The 16,175-nt window shown below is 41.9% G+C and overlaps 1 protein-coding gene and 1 long non-coding RNA gene across 10 annotated transcripts in view; one reads left to right on the top strand and one right to left on the bottom strand.

Annotated features, from left to right (window-relative positions):
- The window catches only part of RELCH (RAB11 binding and LisH domain, coiled-coil and HEAT repeat containing), an 878,561-nt gene that overhangs the window by 73,408 nt on the left and 788,978 nt on the right, over window positions 1–16,175 (bottom strand). For all 9 annotated transcript variants that reach the window (XM_078687764.1, XM_078687757.1, XM_078687759.1 and 6 more), the window contains one exon: window positions 15,943–16,081. In XM_078687764.1, the coding sequence (XP_078543890.1) occupies window positions 15,943–16,081 (139 nt within the window). The remainder of the gene's footprint in view (window positions 1–15,942; window positions 16,082–16,175) is intronic.
- LOC144827464 (uncharacterized) lies at window positions 11,479–14,076 on the top strand. Its single transcript, XR_013610199.1, has 5 exons — window positions 11,479–11,614; window positions 12,188–12,257; window positions 12,378–12,451; window positions 12,579–12,705; window positions 13,736–14,076. It is a non-coding gene; the product is annotated as an uncharacterized LOC144827464 (long non-coding RNA).

The raw sequence follows: 16,175 nt of genomic DNA, 5'->3' as shown, positions 1-16,175 counted from the left end.
GTGGCCTGGCATGGGGGGGAACTCTCGTAGGGGAGGGAGTAGCCCCTTCGGACTATCTACAAAACCCACCTGTCCGAACTAATGGTGCGCCAGCGGGGGAGGTGATGGTGAATCCTGCCGCACACTGGCGATTGGTTGCCCTGGAAGGTCAGACTAGGAGGGTTTGGAGGCTGCTGCTCGCTGGTCTCCAGACCCACAACAGTGGTTCCCACGTACCCGGCCCCGCAGGTGCTGAACAGCTTGCGCCGGCCTGTGGCCCTGGGTGGAACGTGGTTGGGTACCCCTTCCGTAGCCACAAAAGGGGCAAAATGCAGACTGCGCAGGGCGAGTGGGGGAGAGGCACAGGGACTTTGCTGTAGCCCGTGATTCCTTGAAGCGCTCTAGTGCGCTGTCTGCCTTGTCGCCGAACAGGCGGCGGCCATCAAAGGGCATGTCCATAAGGATAGCTTGGACATCCCCAGAAAACCCAATTGATCTCAGCCAGGCATAGCATCGAAGTGCTACTGACGTTGAAATCGTCCTATCTAGCGAGTCTGTGTTGTCCAGTCCACAGCGTATGGTAAACTTCGCTGCATCTCTTCCCTCTGCAACTGCATGGGAGAGTACGGCCCGGGCTTCCTCTGGGCACTGGGGGGACACCTGGGTCACTGTATCCCACACAGAGTGAGCATAACGGCCCAACAATATATAATTGTATAAGATTTTGAGCACCAATGGTAACATTGGTAAAAAAGTGGGAGAATAACAGAATAATTTAAGAGCGCTAACACATTAAAAGTGTGGCGTTGTTCTAACCGGCTTGTCGTTAATGGCACACTTTTGTATTTCTTGGCCTGCAGCAGTTTATTCTTTGATTATAGGTGGAGGGCAGGTAAGTGTTTTTCCCCAGCAAGACGTTGGAGAGGGATAGAGAGGGCATAGATTCATGGAGTGCTAGCCTTAAATTGTTTCTCGTGTGTTTCCAAATGTGGGATCATAAAACTATTAATTCCTCAACTGAGCAATCTGGTAGCAAATAAAAAATAAGCACACTTAAAATGGGTTGAGTTGCTCAGTTTCCAAACAAAACGGAGCACCAGAGAGGGTCCCTGCTTAAGCCCCGGATGGGTACTGGTGAGCGGGCTGCTCGGTTTGCAAAGAATAGGGAGGTCTAGAGAGGGCTACTGCTTCGGTCCGAAGGAATAGGTGAGTGCACATTACACTAAGATCATTTGGCTTCCTACAAAGCATGCAGACGTGCTGACACACTTAAAAGAAGTTGCACCAAAGTGGATGAAAACAGTACTTAGGCCATGGGATACTGATAAGAGAAACAAATGAACAAGAGGAAATATTATACTACAGCCAATAGAAACGAAGGAAAAGTAAGTGGCAAGCACACAACCCAATAAAAAGCAAGAGACAGGATGCAAGTCACTTTTAAGATTTGTATTAAACACAATAGATTTCACAAGCACAGTGTAAGCAATGTACAGGTGAAACCTAATTTACAAGCACAGCGCAAGTGCTGTGCAGACACAACCAAAAAAGCACAAGGGAGGGGAGACAGAAGAGGGGGAAAAGGGGGGTGGGAGAGGGGAGGTTGGCACTTAGAAGGGAGAGACAGGAGGATGAGACAAGATACGAACCAGAAATGGAGAAAGGGTAACAGAGGGGAATTCAAGAGACATGCTGAGGGAACTTGATGGGATGAGAGACTGTGGAAACAGAAAGACCATTTCTGGAAAGCGAGCAAAACTGGAAAACTGAGGAGAGAGGTGAAGTGAGTAGAAGAAAAGGCAGGGTTAATAAGAAAAGAGGATAGAAGAGAGCAGGAGAGATAGGACAGCGAGGGTGACAGAGGAGAAAGGAGAACGGAAAGAGCTGAGCAAGGAGGGGATGGAAAATTAAGAGAAGAGGAAGGGGCAGACAGCAGTGGAATAGAAGTGATGGGAGGGAGCTGAACAGAAGAGAGAGACAGGGGAGCCGAAGTGAAGAGACAGAGGGGAGATGAAGAGAGAACAGAGATGAGGACGAGGAACAGATGGGAACTGGAAAAGCTAAGGGAAAGATACGGGAGTGACTGAGGAGAAGAGAGGAGGTGGAAGGTTGAGTGAAAGAGACACAGACAAGACAGAAAGGGCTCGAGGAGGCTTCTTTCAGGCAGTTGTAGGAAAAAGACTGAGAAGAGTGGCAGAGAAGAGGCAAGGAGAAAAGTACTGAGGAAAAGGAAGTCTGGGTAAGAGTTGCAAGACGGGGGCACAAAGGAGAAGAAAAGGTGGGGGGGGGGTCTCTAGATCTGACTGTCCTGTACCCAGATGGGGAGCTAGATTGCCCTAAATAAGACTCTAGGTCAACTCCTTGGCAGCCCATCGGACCAGATCTCTGTCTCTCAGGACAAATGAGCACCCTTGGGCTCCCTGGCTACCCTCTGGCAGTGCTGGGAGGGTGTCAATGCAATAGTGCACAGGAGGCGATGGGATAAAATACAGTACAATCTGCCATTGAACTCCAAGCACACAAAGGGTGTCCAGGCAGAACATTTACCTAGAAAGTAAAAACTCTTTACACAAGGAAAATGGGTACCCAGTAAAAATGTTACAAAGGGCAATATCTGGTAATTTCCACAAATATTATAGCATTCAACAGGAGAAATTGTGGTAAGGAGCCAATACATGAGATCAGTGTAATAAAATGCAAGAATGCTGTAGTCTCTTTTTTCCTCAGTTGCACCCGGCATTCTGACCCTAGACCTGAAAAGGTTCTTGGCAGCAAAGCTTGTTTTTCTTAATAGGGTTGTGCAGCTGCCGCTTCCATCGACCACGCTACAGGGACCAGAATGGATCACATGCACGCCAGGATAACAATAACTCCAGCTCACAGGTGGCATATTAGACAATGACTAGTGCTTCTCCATGAACAGTGGGCTTGAGGTGCTGGAAACAAGACAAGCAGCACGCCTATAAAGCAGAAGAGCTTTCAAGAAGCTCTAGGAGCTCGATCTTGGCAGTAACTGGAGCTCCCTACAGCGCCAATGGAATTATGTGGCAAGAGATAACTAAATTATGTATCAGGGTTGACTAAATTCTCCGGCAAGATAAAGAAAATTATGTGACGTAATGCCGTACATTTTGTGACAGCATTACTTTGTAAAGTTGTCATTTGCACACACATTAACATTGTCTGGGCAAAGGTTTCACATAATCAGTAGCAGTTTAACAACCAAACACAGTGTAAGCAACGGAAAGACCATTCAATCTTTGAATTGGGCTTTCAACTGGGCAACAAGACTTGTAGCCGAAATGTTAGTAAGTTTTGACCTGTTTAAGCTAGAATTATTTTTGTATAAAATATGTAGATTATGCGGTGTCTGAAGAAAACATTGCGGCCACAGAATTGCATACTTTCAGCAGTCCTACCCCACCGTGAGGATGCCATGGCTACACAGTCTCAGGTTCCCCACAAGCAGGAAGCTCATTGGTGGGGAGTGGGCAGACATATCTTGGGCAGGAATAACTCTCGGGAGGCGAGTTGCACGGACTTGAAGCAGGACAGACCCAGCAGTGAAGGATTCACGAGTGAACAACTCCTGTCATTGAGCTGCTGTCAGTCAACATGGTGCAGTCCAGGCATATCCATGCCCAGACTGGTTCCCAACGTCAGCATGAAGTGCTGGCCCTAGCCCCGGCGTGTATGGAAAGAAAACACTTTCAGGAGAGCGCAATGCATGGCTAGGGACTGGAAACAGAACACCATGGCTACACTGTAGCAGTGCTGCATGACAGACAACAGCATACAACTGTCAGGTAGCTGTTGACACAGCAGAATGTTGCAAATGAAAGGCATGTGTGATGTACAGCTCGGATGCCCCTGTGAAAGAGAACTCTGCCAAGCTAGGCCCAGTACAACAAGGCATCTCTTCTGTGCATTCAGTGCGTGGTGCAAAATGACGGTGCCCTCTGTGTCTCCCATATCACAGAGATATTTAATGGCCTTGGACTGAATAGAACCCACTGGAGGGTTGGGGACCACTGGGCTGCAGGGGCCTGCTTTACACCCCTACATACATTCCAGGTGTTTAAACAGTAAGAAAACGCCCATTCTTTCTCTTTGCAAAAGAAAACCTAGTCATTCACATTACTTTGGATACAAGTTTAAATGGATCACAGTGAAATAAAGGTCCAATTGCCAAAATTTGAGCTCCTACAATTCAAAAATGGCAGGTTGTTAAAAGTAGCCATTATTTTTTTTTAATTTTTTTATTGTCCTCATTTGCCATTACCTCCATTTGGGAAGATACCAACCACCTAGCGAGTCCTTCCCTTAGGGTCCTCTCAGAAGTCCCCTCGAACCATTGCCTGGACTCGAGCGTGTAATGGGTGGGAGATAAAACCCCAAAAATACGAGGCAATCAACTGACTCCATCTAGGTGCGTTACCACCAGTAGGACCAATGTCGGAACGAGGCTATATCCAGTCCAGGGAGTATTATCGGCATAATCATAGGACCCGGGGGAAAAAACAAACAAAAAAAACCCAACAAAAAAACCCCCCCAGATTCTATCTCCAATCGATAAGCAATTCCCAGAATGTCAAATTACGCCTACTGCCTGATCTATTAAGGTCTGATTTAGATGTTTCATATAATGATGTAAGCCATGCAGAGTGCAGAGGGGCTGCTTTCTCCAGCCATTGTATACATATTTGCCTTCTAGCCAGCAAGATAGCATAGAAAAGGAATGACCTTGCTTTCCCTGTGATGTTGATGTCCAAACCAAAAATGATAAGTGGTAGTGTGATTGAGAGTAATGTATTCATAATGGAATTTAGAGTTGCCTCCACTTCTGACCAAAACCGCCTTATGTCAGGGCATTCGAAAAACATATGTACATCTGATGCTCCTGTGACATTGCATTTATTGCATTTTTTGACCGGAAGAAATTTGGAAAGTTTAAGTGGCGTAATGTATGCACGATGTACAGTAAAAAGGTGGTTTCTTCTTAACCACGAGGGTTTAACAATCTTATACAAAAGTGCAAAAGAGGTTTGCCACGTCTCCTCATTATGAGAGCCCATTACTGCCCCCCACAATTGGTCTGGGAGAGAGAATTCTCCGTCAATTTCTTCAAGCAGTTGCCAGTACCAGAATGCTACCTCTCTTTTCCCGATTGGTTTCTCCACTAGTTGTTGTTCTAAGGGGCTTACATTCCCCAAATTTTTGTCTTTTTTTCGCTGGGCCCTTGTCCAGCTATCCAGCTGCATATATTTAAATCTAGACAGCCTGGGGCCAACTTGATCTTTTAACTCATCCCATGTGATTAGAAATCCTTCGTTTACTAGCTGTCCCCATCTTATAATCCCTGCTTGTTCAAGTACAACTGACAGACTATCTCTCATGTAAAATGGGAGCCCGGGTGAATCCCAAATTGGGGCAAAGTTAGAGTAGTATGATAGCCCGAGTTTCTTCCTTATACTGAGCCATGTCTTACACAAGGATTGTAGTATTTTAAGTTTGATTTTTTTGAAGAATTTTTGACTGGCAAATTTGGACATAAATCCGTCTGATGGTAAATCTGCTCCGATTAACATGGCTTTGTACATTGATCCATCCAAGAGGTTTGTTGGGGTTTTTAAAAGCATCCTCGAATGTGTCATTTTAAATGCCCACCCATAGTACATTAGGTCAGGCAGAGCCAGACCACCTTTCTCCCTTTTCCTCCTGAGCTTCTTCCAAGCAATTCTTGTTGACTTATAATTCCAAAGAAAGGAGTTGATTTCTTGCTGACTTTTTTCTATTGCCTTGGGATCAAAAGCCAAAGGGATGGTACTAAATATAAAAGTGTATTTGGGGAGGATGCACATTTTAACTAAATTTACTCGACCTAATATCGAGAGTGGTAAGTGTGTCCAAGTTTTCAGCAGCTTTTTTGTCTCTTTATAGATTCTGTCGAGATTGGTTTGACAAATGTTGCCCACATCCTGGGTAACTCGGATTCCTAGGTACCTCATAGATGGTGAAACATTAATACCCAGGTGTTTTTCTGGAATGTTCCAGGTCATGATTTCCGTCTTGCTCGAGTTGATGTCATACCCGGAGATAAGTCCAAATTCTTTCGCTCGCTGAATAACTATGGGTAATGCGTTTTTTGGGTCAGATGTTAAGATCAGGATGTCGTCAGCGTATAGTGCAACCCGTCTCTCCCACTCCCCAAAACGAAATGATGGAATATTCGCTTCAGCTCGCAAAACCTGAGCAAATGGCTCGATATATAGATTAAAAAGGAGTGGGGAGAGCGGGCAGCCCTGTCTAGTGCCTCTGGTGATTTGAAATGCCTCAGTCAAGATGCCGTTAACCAGGAGCTTGGCTGAAGGAGCACTATATAGCTGAAATATTGCTTTACAAAATCTTTTTCCAAAGTTAAATTTTGTAAGGACGTCTTCTAAATAAGGCCAGTTAACCCGATCAAACGCCTTGGTTGCGTCTAGTGTGAGCGTGGCCAGGGGTAGGGAGAAGGCGGATGCGATGTCTATGGCTCCTATCAGATCGTGTGTTAGTTCTGAAAGTTGCCTCCCTTTAATGAAGCCCTTTTGATCATGGTGTATTAGGCTAGGTATTACGCTGCTCAGTCTGGTTGTTAGTATAGTGGTAAAAATGTTATAGTCGTTGTTGAGGAGGGATATGGGTCGATAAGATCCACAGTCCCTAGGCGATTTGCCTGGTTTGGGGATAAGGACAATTGTCGCCTCCCCCCATGATTTCGGTATTGGGTGTCCCTCTATTAAGATGTCATTAAATAAACCACACAGGACCGGGGTTATAGCTTCTTCCAGAGCTCTATATACCTCACCTGGGAGACCGTCTGGGCCTGCCGCCTTCCCTTTATTGGAGTGCCGTATTGCTGTCCTCACCTCTTCCTCTGTAATGTCAGTCTCTAGAGCTTTACTCTGTGACATTGAAAGGGCAGGTAACAGAATTTCTTTGAACCAATTTTCCCTCGCCCCCGGATTGTTAGGGAGATCTTCTTTGTAGATTAGTTCAAAGAAATCATGAAAGGCATTGCCAATATCTGAATTAGATGTTCTTACTGTTATTTCTCCCTCTACCTGAATCTCTTTGATATATTTAAGGGCTTTGTCTGATTTTATTTTCCAAGCCAGGACTTTACCGGCTGTCTCACCGAATTCGAAATGTGATATCTTACTTGCTTCCCATCTTTTATTAAGCCTTTCTTGTAAGATCCCCTCTAATTGTGACTTCTTTTCAGCTAAGCTTGTCTGTTCTTGTGGACTTGCCAAGCGCTTATCGGTGTTTAGTTCTATTAGTCTCATTTCCTGCTCCAAATTAGCTATTTTCGCTCTATATATTTTTCGCCTGTACGAGGCCCTGTTAGTAATCTGACCTCTCAAGTAGGCTTTAAACGTTTCCCAGACCATCGCGAGGTTTGAGGAGCCCAGGTTTAAGTCAAAGAAGGTTAAAGACTCTTGTACTAAGAGCTTGACCTCCTCCTCCTCAAGCAAGAGTGTGCGATCAAAAGACCACGTTGTGAATGCGGTTTTATTATCTGACTTCATAGAAAAATATAGTGCGGAATGGTCTGAGAGGTGTGAAGGAAGGTAGTCTATTGTTAGCAGGGTGTCTTTTAATGAGTAACTAAAAAAAGCATAGTCGATTCTTGACTTATGTTTAAACCGACCATTTCGAAAGGAGACCCCCATTTTATTACCCATTTTTTCTCTCCAGAGGTCTGCCAAGCCAAGATGTTTCATTATTGTGATCAGAGTTTGCCTTGATTTAGGTGAGCTAGGAATTTTAGATCTTGTGGATTTATCTAGTTTGGTATTAAGTACGATGTTAAAGTCACCCATCCAGATCACTGGGTCCTGCATTACTGTCAAATGATTCCTTACTGCGTCTAGGTGCGACGGATCGTCTACATTAGGACCGTAGTAGCCCACCAGAGTGCGAATTTGGCCATCTAGCGAGACTCTGACTATCAACCATCTCCCTGAGTAGTCTTCTTTGTATTCTAATATTTGGGCTTTGGCTGATTTCTTAAAAAGTATAATTATCCCCCTGGTATTTGCGTTGTGGTCTGTAGAGCAGAAATTGTCAATCCATTTATGTTTCTTTAGTATCTGTTCGGCTTCTGACTTAATTAGGTGTGACTCCTGAAGGACAATTATCTGTGCCTGGGAATCCCTTAAGTATTGAAAGATGCGCTCCCTTCTGCCCTTCACTCGTAACCCGTTAACGTTCCAAGATAAATAATGATATGATGTCATCTTGTTATTTCCCTGTCGCCCTCACCTTCCTTCATAATAGTTTTTTTTTTCCCCTTTAGTTCCAGTAAATGCTACACTTAAGGTTATGAAGGTCAAATTTAAGTCAAAAGGAGACGCTAGAGTACAATTTTGTTTTGGCTTGTAAGGACTTTTTATGTTATCACCCCCTCTGTCCCCCCACCCCTCTACCCCCCTAGGAAAACCCCCCCTACTTACTGTGGCCTTATGACTAGCCACCTTTACGCCAATTGCAGCTTGCTCCTATTTCCTCAGCTGCAGATGCCTTATTAAATCTGGGGCTGTTATCAACCCGTGTAAGGATTAGCTACTCCATTGTTTATCCTTTTTTTTTTTTTTTTCTCCTATGAGGAAACCTTTCTAAAATATTTTTAAATCTTAGTCTTCATTTAGAATTTTTTTTTCCTTTTTTTAAATTTTTTTTTAAATTTAATTGTTTTTGTTTTTTGATTTCAATATTTTTCCCCGTTTTATATATTTACCTTTCCCCTGCTTTAAATTTTTTTCTTTTGTCGTGTTGTATATATATATATATATTTTTTTTTTCCTTATTCTATAGTATTTTGTTCATAGTGATGATTATATGTTTGTATGTATGTATTTATATGCTTTACTATATTTGGTCAATAAGGGTTTTTTTTCCCTTCCTTTTTAATTCAGTTTTCCCTCCCTACTTTTTTTTTATTTTTTTTTAGTGGTCTACTGTCTGAACTGTTTTAGATTTTTAGCCTTCTTATACTAGGTTATTTTGCTTTCTGAGCCTGCACGTGATCTTGTATATTTTGCAGCAGATCATCTGCATCCTGTATAGAGCGATGTTATGCATTTTGTTGATGTACATGATTTTTAAGTATGCGGGGAATCTCATCTGAACGTTAGCGCCCAATGATCTAAACTTTTCCATGCGCTGTCCTAACTCCCACTGTCTGTCAAGTGTGGTTTTGGAAAGATCTGAGCGGATCTCGAAAGGGAAGTCAGGGCCCTGTGTGGTTTTGGCCTTTAGCGCAAGATTTAGAACCCTTTCTTTTAGCGCATATGTCAGAAAGTTAACTAGTACTTTCCGGGGTTTACTTCTGGCGGGGTTCAGGCGAAATGGGTCTCGATGTATCCGCTGTATGTCTTTTTCGAGGGACTCTGCGGACTCTTCCAGATTAAGAGATTCCCTCAATAATGTAACTATGAAACTCTTAAGGTCACTCCCCTCTTTCCCCTCCGGAATCTTCAAAATTCGGATATTGTTTCGTCTGGAATAATTTTCCAACACCTCAATTCGATCCCGCATACTCTCTCCATCCTTCTGGAGAGTGTTGATTTTGGCTCTTGCTGATTCAAGGTTGGAGGCCATTGCTCCCACGGAGCATTCTAGTGTCTCTGTTCTTTCATACAGACCGTCCACTTTTTTCTCTAAGATATCGCAGGATGCTCTTATATCTGCTTGATTGGCTTTAGGGACTGTGAAATCGTGTCTAATTTCTTGTCTCATCGCTGTAATCGATCCCACCAACGCCTCAAGGGTGCTGCTCACTCCAGGTTCTCCCTGCCAATTACCCAATTCTAGCTCTTCACGGAGGGTGGGTGATTCTCTAACAAAGCTTGTTCTCGGGAGGGACTCCGCTCCGTCCTCTACGGTTAGTGTTGATTCAGGGGCTTGTGTAATAGTTTCTATCAAATCCGGAGATAGTGTCTCAGAAACACTCTGAGTAAGATCTCCTCCTGCCTCCGTGGTAACTTTTGATTTATCTTGTGGATTAATTTGCTCTCCGGACGTAGCCATGTCTTGTGAGATTTGCAAGATCTGGGGTATGGGCTTGAAAAATGACCGTAACGAAGGAGTTATGGCTTTAGGGTCTGTTACGGGTTTGTTTTTCGTTGCATTGTCTGCTTAGTATTTTTTGCACATTGGCTTGATGCAGGTCTTCTTGGTTCCACCACTCCTGCTTTCGGTCCCAAATCCTGCTCCTTTGCTATGCCCTCCCCCACATTGCACTCTGGGGCTTGTAGTTTGTGTGCTTTCCCTGCTTTCCCTACTTTGGCCCCTCTGTAACCAGCCCTGGCTTTGCTTCTTGTGATGCGAGGTTGTGACTGTCCCCCTCTAGCTGTCTTATAGAGAGCAGTTCTTTCTGCTACAATGGAATTACTGTTGCAAATAAGGGCATGACAAACTGTAAAACCAAAAACTTGATTTATGTGCTCTTATGCCCATGCCAAAAGGCATATGTAGGGGAAACCTCTCGTTGTATGAATACTAGATTAACTGAGCACCGATCAGCTATTCGCACACAAAAAATGACTCCTCCTTTGGTAAGTCACTATGTAGAAAAACGACACTCACCAGATGAGATACGTTGGTATATACTGGAAAAAATTGTATCCACAGCAGGGCTCTGCTGTGACAAAATAAGAAAAAAGCGAGAAGTCTACCATATATTCATGCTTAATACTGTGAATAATGGATTAAACTCTGAGATCCCTTGGGATCAAGCGATCATATAATAAAATGGAATTCTAAATATGGATTATTCACACATTGAACATGATGGCCCCTATATTAAGAGATCTTTACCTGTGGTATAAATAATTTAGAGCACATGCTCAGCTAAATATCTAAAACTACACCACACAAGTAACATGGTGACATACTGGGAATATAGGACTCGTGTTAAATAAAAACACACTAGAACAGCGATTCCATTGGAAGCATACCTCTGGTTGTCTTACATCTGTAACCTTATCCCTGGGTAATCTAATCACCTTTTAACCAATTCCTACATAAGATTTTCATGTCTGTTATTATTTTTTTCTATATTCCGGGTTAGTAATTATTTTAAAGTTACTTGTTTCCTTTAAGTAATACTGAATATCGAATATCCACTATTCCTTAAACATCTCATATTAATAACATTGCTAATATATATATATATATATATTTCTTATTTTTATTTATTTATCCTTTTCCAATTTTCCCATTTACTAAAACTTTAATTCAAATCTAATTCTCAGTTTTCTTTCATTTATCGTCAATCGCTGATCACATATAGTTTAACAGTTATATTTCTAAATACCAGCGAAATGTGTCCACCATTCTCGTTACCTCGGGTTATTTAGAGTCCCATGTCTATTTCCATCTCCAGATACTAACGTAGTGAATCTACTATTTCTGTTAGTTCTCAGTCCTATCTTTATATCCATCGGTCTATGCCCTCCAATTGAAGCCAGCTGGACTACATAAAGCAGCCAACTCCGATGAAGCGGCTGATAACTCTGAGCGATCTAACGCACAGACGGCCAATTCGTGTAAATACCGGGAGTTGAACACTATCAGCGTGTCATCACAGGTGAGAGAATACTATAAAGGGGCCGAGTTTTCTTAGTTTCGTAATGCCGGTTTTAACACGGCACGGTGCGCTTCCTTCTTTTAATCTGGGACGTTTAAAGAAGTGAGAGAATACTTTAAAGGGGCCGAGTTTTCTCAGTTTCGTAATGCCGGCTTGAACACGGCACGGTGCGTTTCCGTCTTTCAATCTAGGACGCTTAAAGAAATGATTATATATTGAGGGGTAGAAACCTCTAGCCCCTCCCCTTAGGAGACGCCTAACAGCTACGGTCGCATATCTCGCTGACTCATGGTATTGGTCTCAACCTGCAAAGGTGCGCCCTACTAACTTTCAACCTAATGTTACTAAGGGCATATCCAAATACAATTGTGCTTAAATACACAATGGGAGTACCATACTGATTAAGCTACTACAATTCCGGGACCTTTTGTAAAAGGAAAATTACGCAATTAGAGATTAAGAAGCTCTTGTCACACTAAACGGTCCATCATACAATGAGACACTTCTTTCTTCACAGAATCATGGAAAACGGGTAGTTTATTAAACTCTCCTTGTATATATCTTCATTTTTAGATATGACTACATGAATGTCATCAGTTAGACAGATCCTACTCCTGGAAATCGTTTTTCCATATAAGACCAGGTAAACGAAGAAGTTTATGGTTTGAATCAACATTATAAAATCGTACTTCATAGACACAAATGTCGCTTAGTCTGAGCATCCCTGCTAATATACTTTTGTATATATATGCTTTAATTACAGAACTTGACTGGTCTTGTTTGCTGATTTTATCATGTATCATCACTATCGTCATTTACTATAAACCTCCAGATAAGGTATAGAACCTTTAGTAAGCTTTATTTACAATTTAAACACGCTGTATATTTTTATTTTTATATCGACCTATGTTCTTGAAATTAATGCTTTTCTAAATACTTCTTATTTCTATTCTCTTCTATCCAGACAGTCCATATCTACACTATATTGAGTATCATAAATACTGTATAAAACGAACAGGATCCACACTAGTGATTTGTAGCCATCATCGTTATCCATCAACTAGATTTATGACATCTACTATTTCCTCAAGGTATAAGGAATCTTTTTCAATAAAATGTTCCCTTATTTAAGTATAGGCATGATAACTGCTTATGGAATAGGCTGTAACTAATCACCAAGTGCTCATTGTAATATCAAATTTGGATGTCTAATTATTAATATACTAATGAATACGCTACAACTCTAATTTTATAGATAAGAGATTTTCAATAAAGATGCACCAATTACATCTGAGTTAACAACCAGATCAGAGTTCGCCCTTATTTTGTAAGTATGAATAAAATTATTAGCAACAACCATAAGTATGGTATTATCTTTTTCAAAATAGCTATAGTATAGATCTCGTAACAAGTTGAATTCCAAAGTTGGACATCTATATATAAGCGCCTAGTTATCTGGATCAGCGCTTTGCATATGACACCAACAGTTTAGTATGTAAAATCGACTATAGACCCAATTAAAAATAATATACTATGCTTATGCAACTATGTCACTACTGGAATATCAACGGGTATCAAAAACTTACTCTACAGCGAGTCAGTCATTAGATTATATTTGAGGGTGTTTTGAGTGTCTATGACAGTGATTATTCAAACTGTTACATCATAGAGGGTCTATGTTACATAACAGACATTGAGACCTTAACGCCAGTGTTACAGTTTCTATGACAAGGTTCTTTTTCAAATATCAAATTACTGAATGTTATCTGAACATATAAGAACCTGAGATCCTTATGTACCTGCTACAGTTATGAAATATATAACCTTCCTCTTCGGATGCATAGACTGTTTGAATAATTAAGAAGAGAAATAACACTCTTGAGGATATAATTGTATGAAATTTGTGCAACAGATGTATACACGAGTCAAATGTGTTATATGCTTCTGCCTCTGCCATATAGATGAAGTTATATTATCCTATTCATGTCTTTTCCTTGCTGTTCATATGAAGACACTTAGCTAAACAAGAATGTATATATTATGTGTATATATTTAAGTCCACTGTAAATATTTTGGTTTTGTGATGTAAAAATATTAAGATATGTTTTTTATAATCCATAGAGCAGTAGACGGTAACCTGAGGAAGGCTCAAGAGCCGAAACGCGCGTTGTGTGACATCTACCGCTTTGCCTTCAACAATGCATTCAGCTTTATGTCTATTGGTTTTGTCCTTTTTCTAATATGTTTTTAATTGACTATTTGTTATATTGAAATATAATCCTAAAAAAACAAAAACAAAAGAGAAATACACCAAAAAACTATATAAAATATGTAATTTCTCCCAAAAAAATTGATTGATATGAATAATACATACTAATAAAATTATAACAGAAATTTCCAATGTTTGGAGACTATCATTATACAGTTGGACTTTCTATTTTCAATTATATATCTAGACTGTATTAACTTAAGTACAATTGGTATGTGTCACTTAGCTATAGACTTTCCCTAACTCTGTTTGTTCCCTATGTATAGCAGGTGCTAAGATTACATATAGGGGTCCCCTTTTTTCTAATCCCCTCTAGCTGTCTCCCATACCCCCTCAGAGCTAACTGTATTACTTTCCAGGTTAGAGTTTGATATCTCCAGGTGAGAGCTTCTTACCGCTTCTTTGCATCTCACCTCGACGTTTAACTCTGAAGACAGGTGTCCCGCTGACAGCGAGCGTCGGAGCCCTCTCCCACCGCCACCGCCTATAGAGAATCCTCTCAGGCCCCCTCTAACTGCGGCCGCCCGGCCGCGTCGAAGCTCCACGGCTGCCCGCCACCAGGTCGGGTGAGGGGCGGGTGCCGGGGAGACAGCAATACTCTAGACACATTCGCCGATAGCTGGACCTTCAGTGTTCAAAATGCCGCTTTTCCGATCACTTTACCAGCCTCGTGCGGGTCAGGTCAGGTACAGAAAAACAGCTTCATACGGAAAAAAAACGTTTTGGCGTCTCTCTGCAGCGAGGTTGTAAGAGCGCTGCCTGGTGCGTGCGGTCCGCTCTAGCCGGCGGCCGCCATGTTTTCCTCACAAAAAAAAGTAGCCATTATCAACTAAATTTGCAAGTAGCCTTGCCAGGAAGACATGGGACATATTTCTATCTTGGTGCTTCAGAGGTTAAATTAAGTTTCTAATGCTGTGAATCTCTTTCCAGCTCACAGCCTAGTCTTTACCGGTAAAACATGGAGTCATTTGTTCAGTCTGGCACTAGGATAGCTAGATATGTATTAGTCGAGGCACAATGCAATGGAAATATTATGCCATAGGTCACACAGAGTGCTAGCCCCTTCATTAAGAATTCTGGTAAAAAAATAAAACAATACAAAGAAAGAACCAGACGACATGACCTATCACAGCTAACATGAAACGACTTGAGACCTGTTTAGAAGTAACATGTTAAAAATGATCTCCCCACGATCGCCCCATAGACCACCTTTTCAGTTATAAATGCTGGGCTACAAAATTGGGAATACAAAGAAATGACTAGGACAGAAAGATCTATTATCGGCTGCCGTGGGGTACCTGGAGATCTGCACACGCTGGAGGCCAAAATTGTTGCTCAGTATCCAAACAAAACAGAGAACTAGAGTGGGTCCTGCTTTGGCCCCGGGGGGACTGGTGAGTGCGCTGCTCGGTTTACAAACAGAAGGGAGCACTAGAGTGGGTCCTTGCTTCTGCCCCGGGAAGGACTGGTGAGTGAGCATTGGGATCAGAGTGTTTGGCTTCCCACAAAACATGCAGAGGTGCTGACAGCTTAAAAAAAGTTCCACCAAAGCGGATGAAAACAGTACATAGGGGATACTGATAAGAGAAACAGAAGGAAGTAGTATGCGAAGCCAACAGAAACTGAGAAAAAATAAGTAAGGGGAAAGCACAAGAACCTATGAAAAGCAAGTGTGAGATGTAAGCCCCTTTTGATATTTATATGAAAAACAATAGATTTCATGCAGGTGAAACCAACATGCTTAGCGACTTCTACATTCCATTTCCCCATCCCAATAATTCTTGCTAATGTCAGTAGGTGTTTTGACTTTTTCAGTACTAGGTACCTGTGACCGCTCATAGCTGGCCCTCCGGATGTTTCGCTGGAAGAAGGCTGCACACTACTAAAATTTCATGAAAACACAGGAATTGAGTTATGTTGTGCATGTAGCCTACTCAGTCACCACATCAGACTATGATACTTTTCAGAAAATATTTTATCAACAATTTGTATTAATGTTTGCATTTTAATTTACATAGAGTCAGCATACTGCCAAACTTCCGAGTATGTTAGAACTTACATTCATCTCTGAACCGAGGCTCAGCATTGGGCCCAACTCTTCCGAAGGTCCTTATGATCTCTATGTGCAAAGAGTGCTGATCTTGATACTGCGGATCTTCAAGAAAAGAAGCCAACTGCATCTTAACACGCTCCAGTAACTGAGATAAAGGAGATGTACATAAATAACATACATAATAATGCTTTTAACATTTTGATTACCTTCAGTATATTTCTGAGACAATGAAAAGTTCA

This window comes from Lissotriton helveticus, chromosome 4_1 (assembly GCF_964261635.1).
Source record: "Lissotriton helveticus chromosome 4_1, aLisHel1.1, whole genome shotgun sequence".
Classification (NCBI taxonomy): Eukaryota; Metazoa; Chordata; class Amphibia; order Caudata; family Salamandridae; genus Lissotriton; species Lissotriton helveticus.
This window is presented reverse-complemented; position numbering and strand designations above follow the sequence as displayed.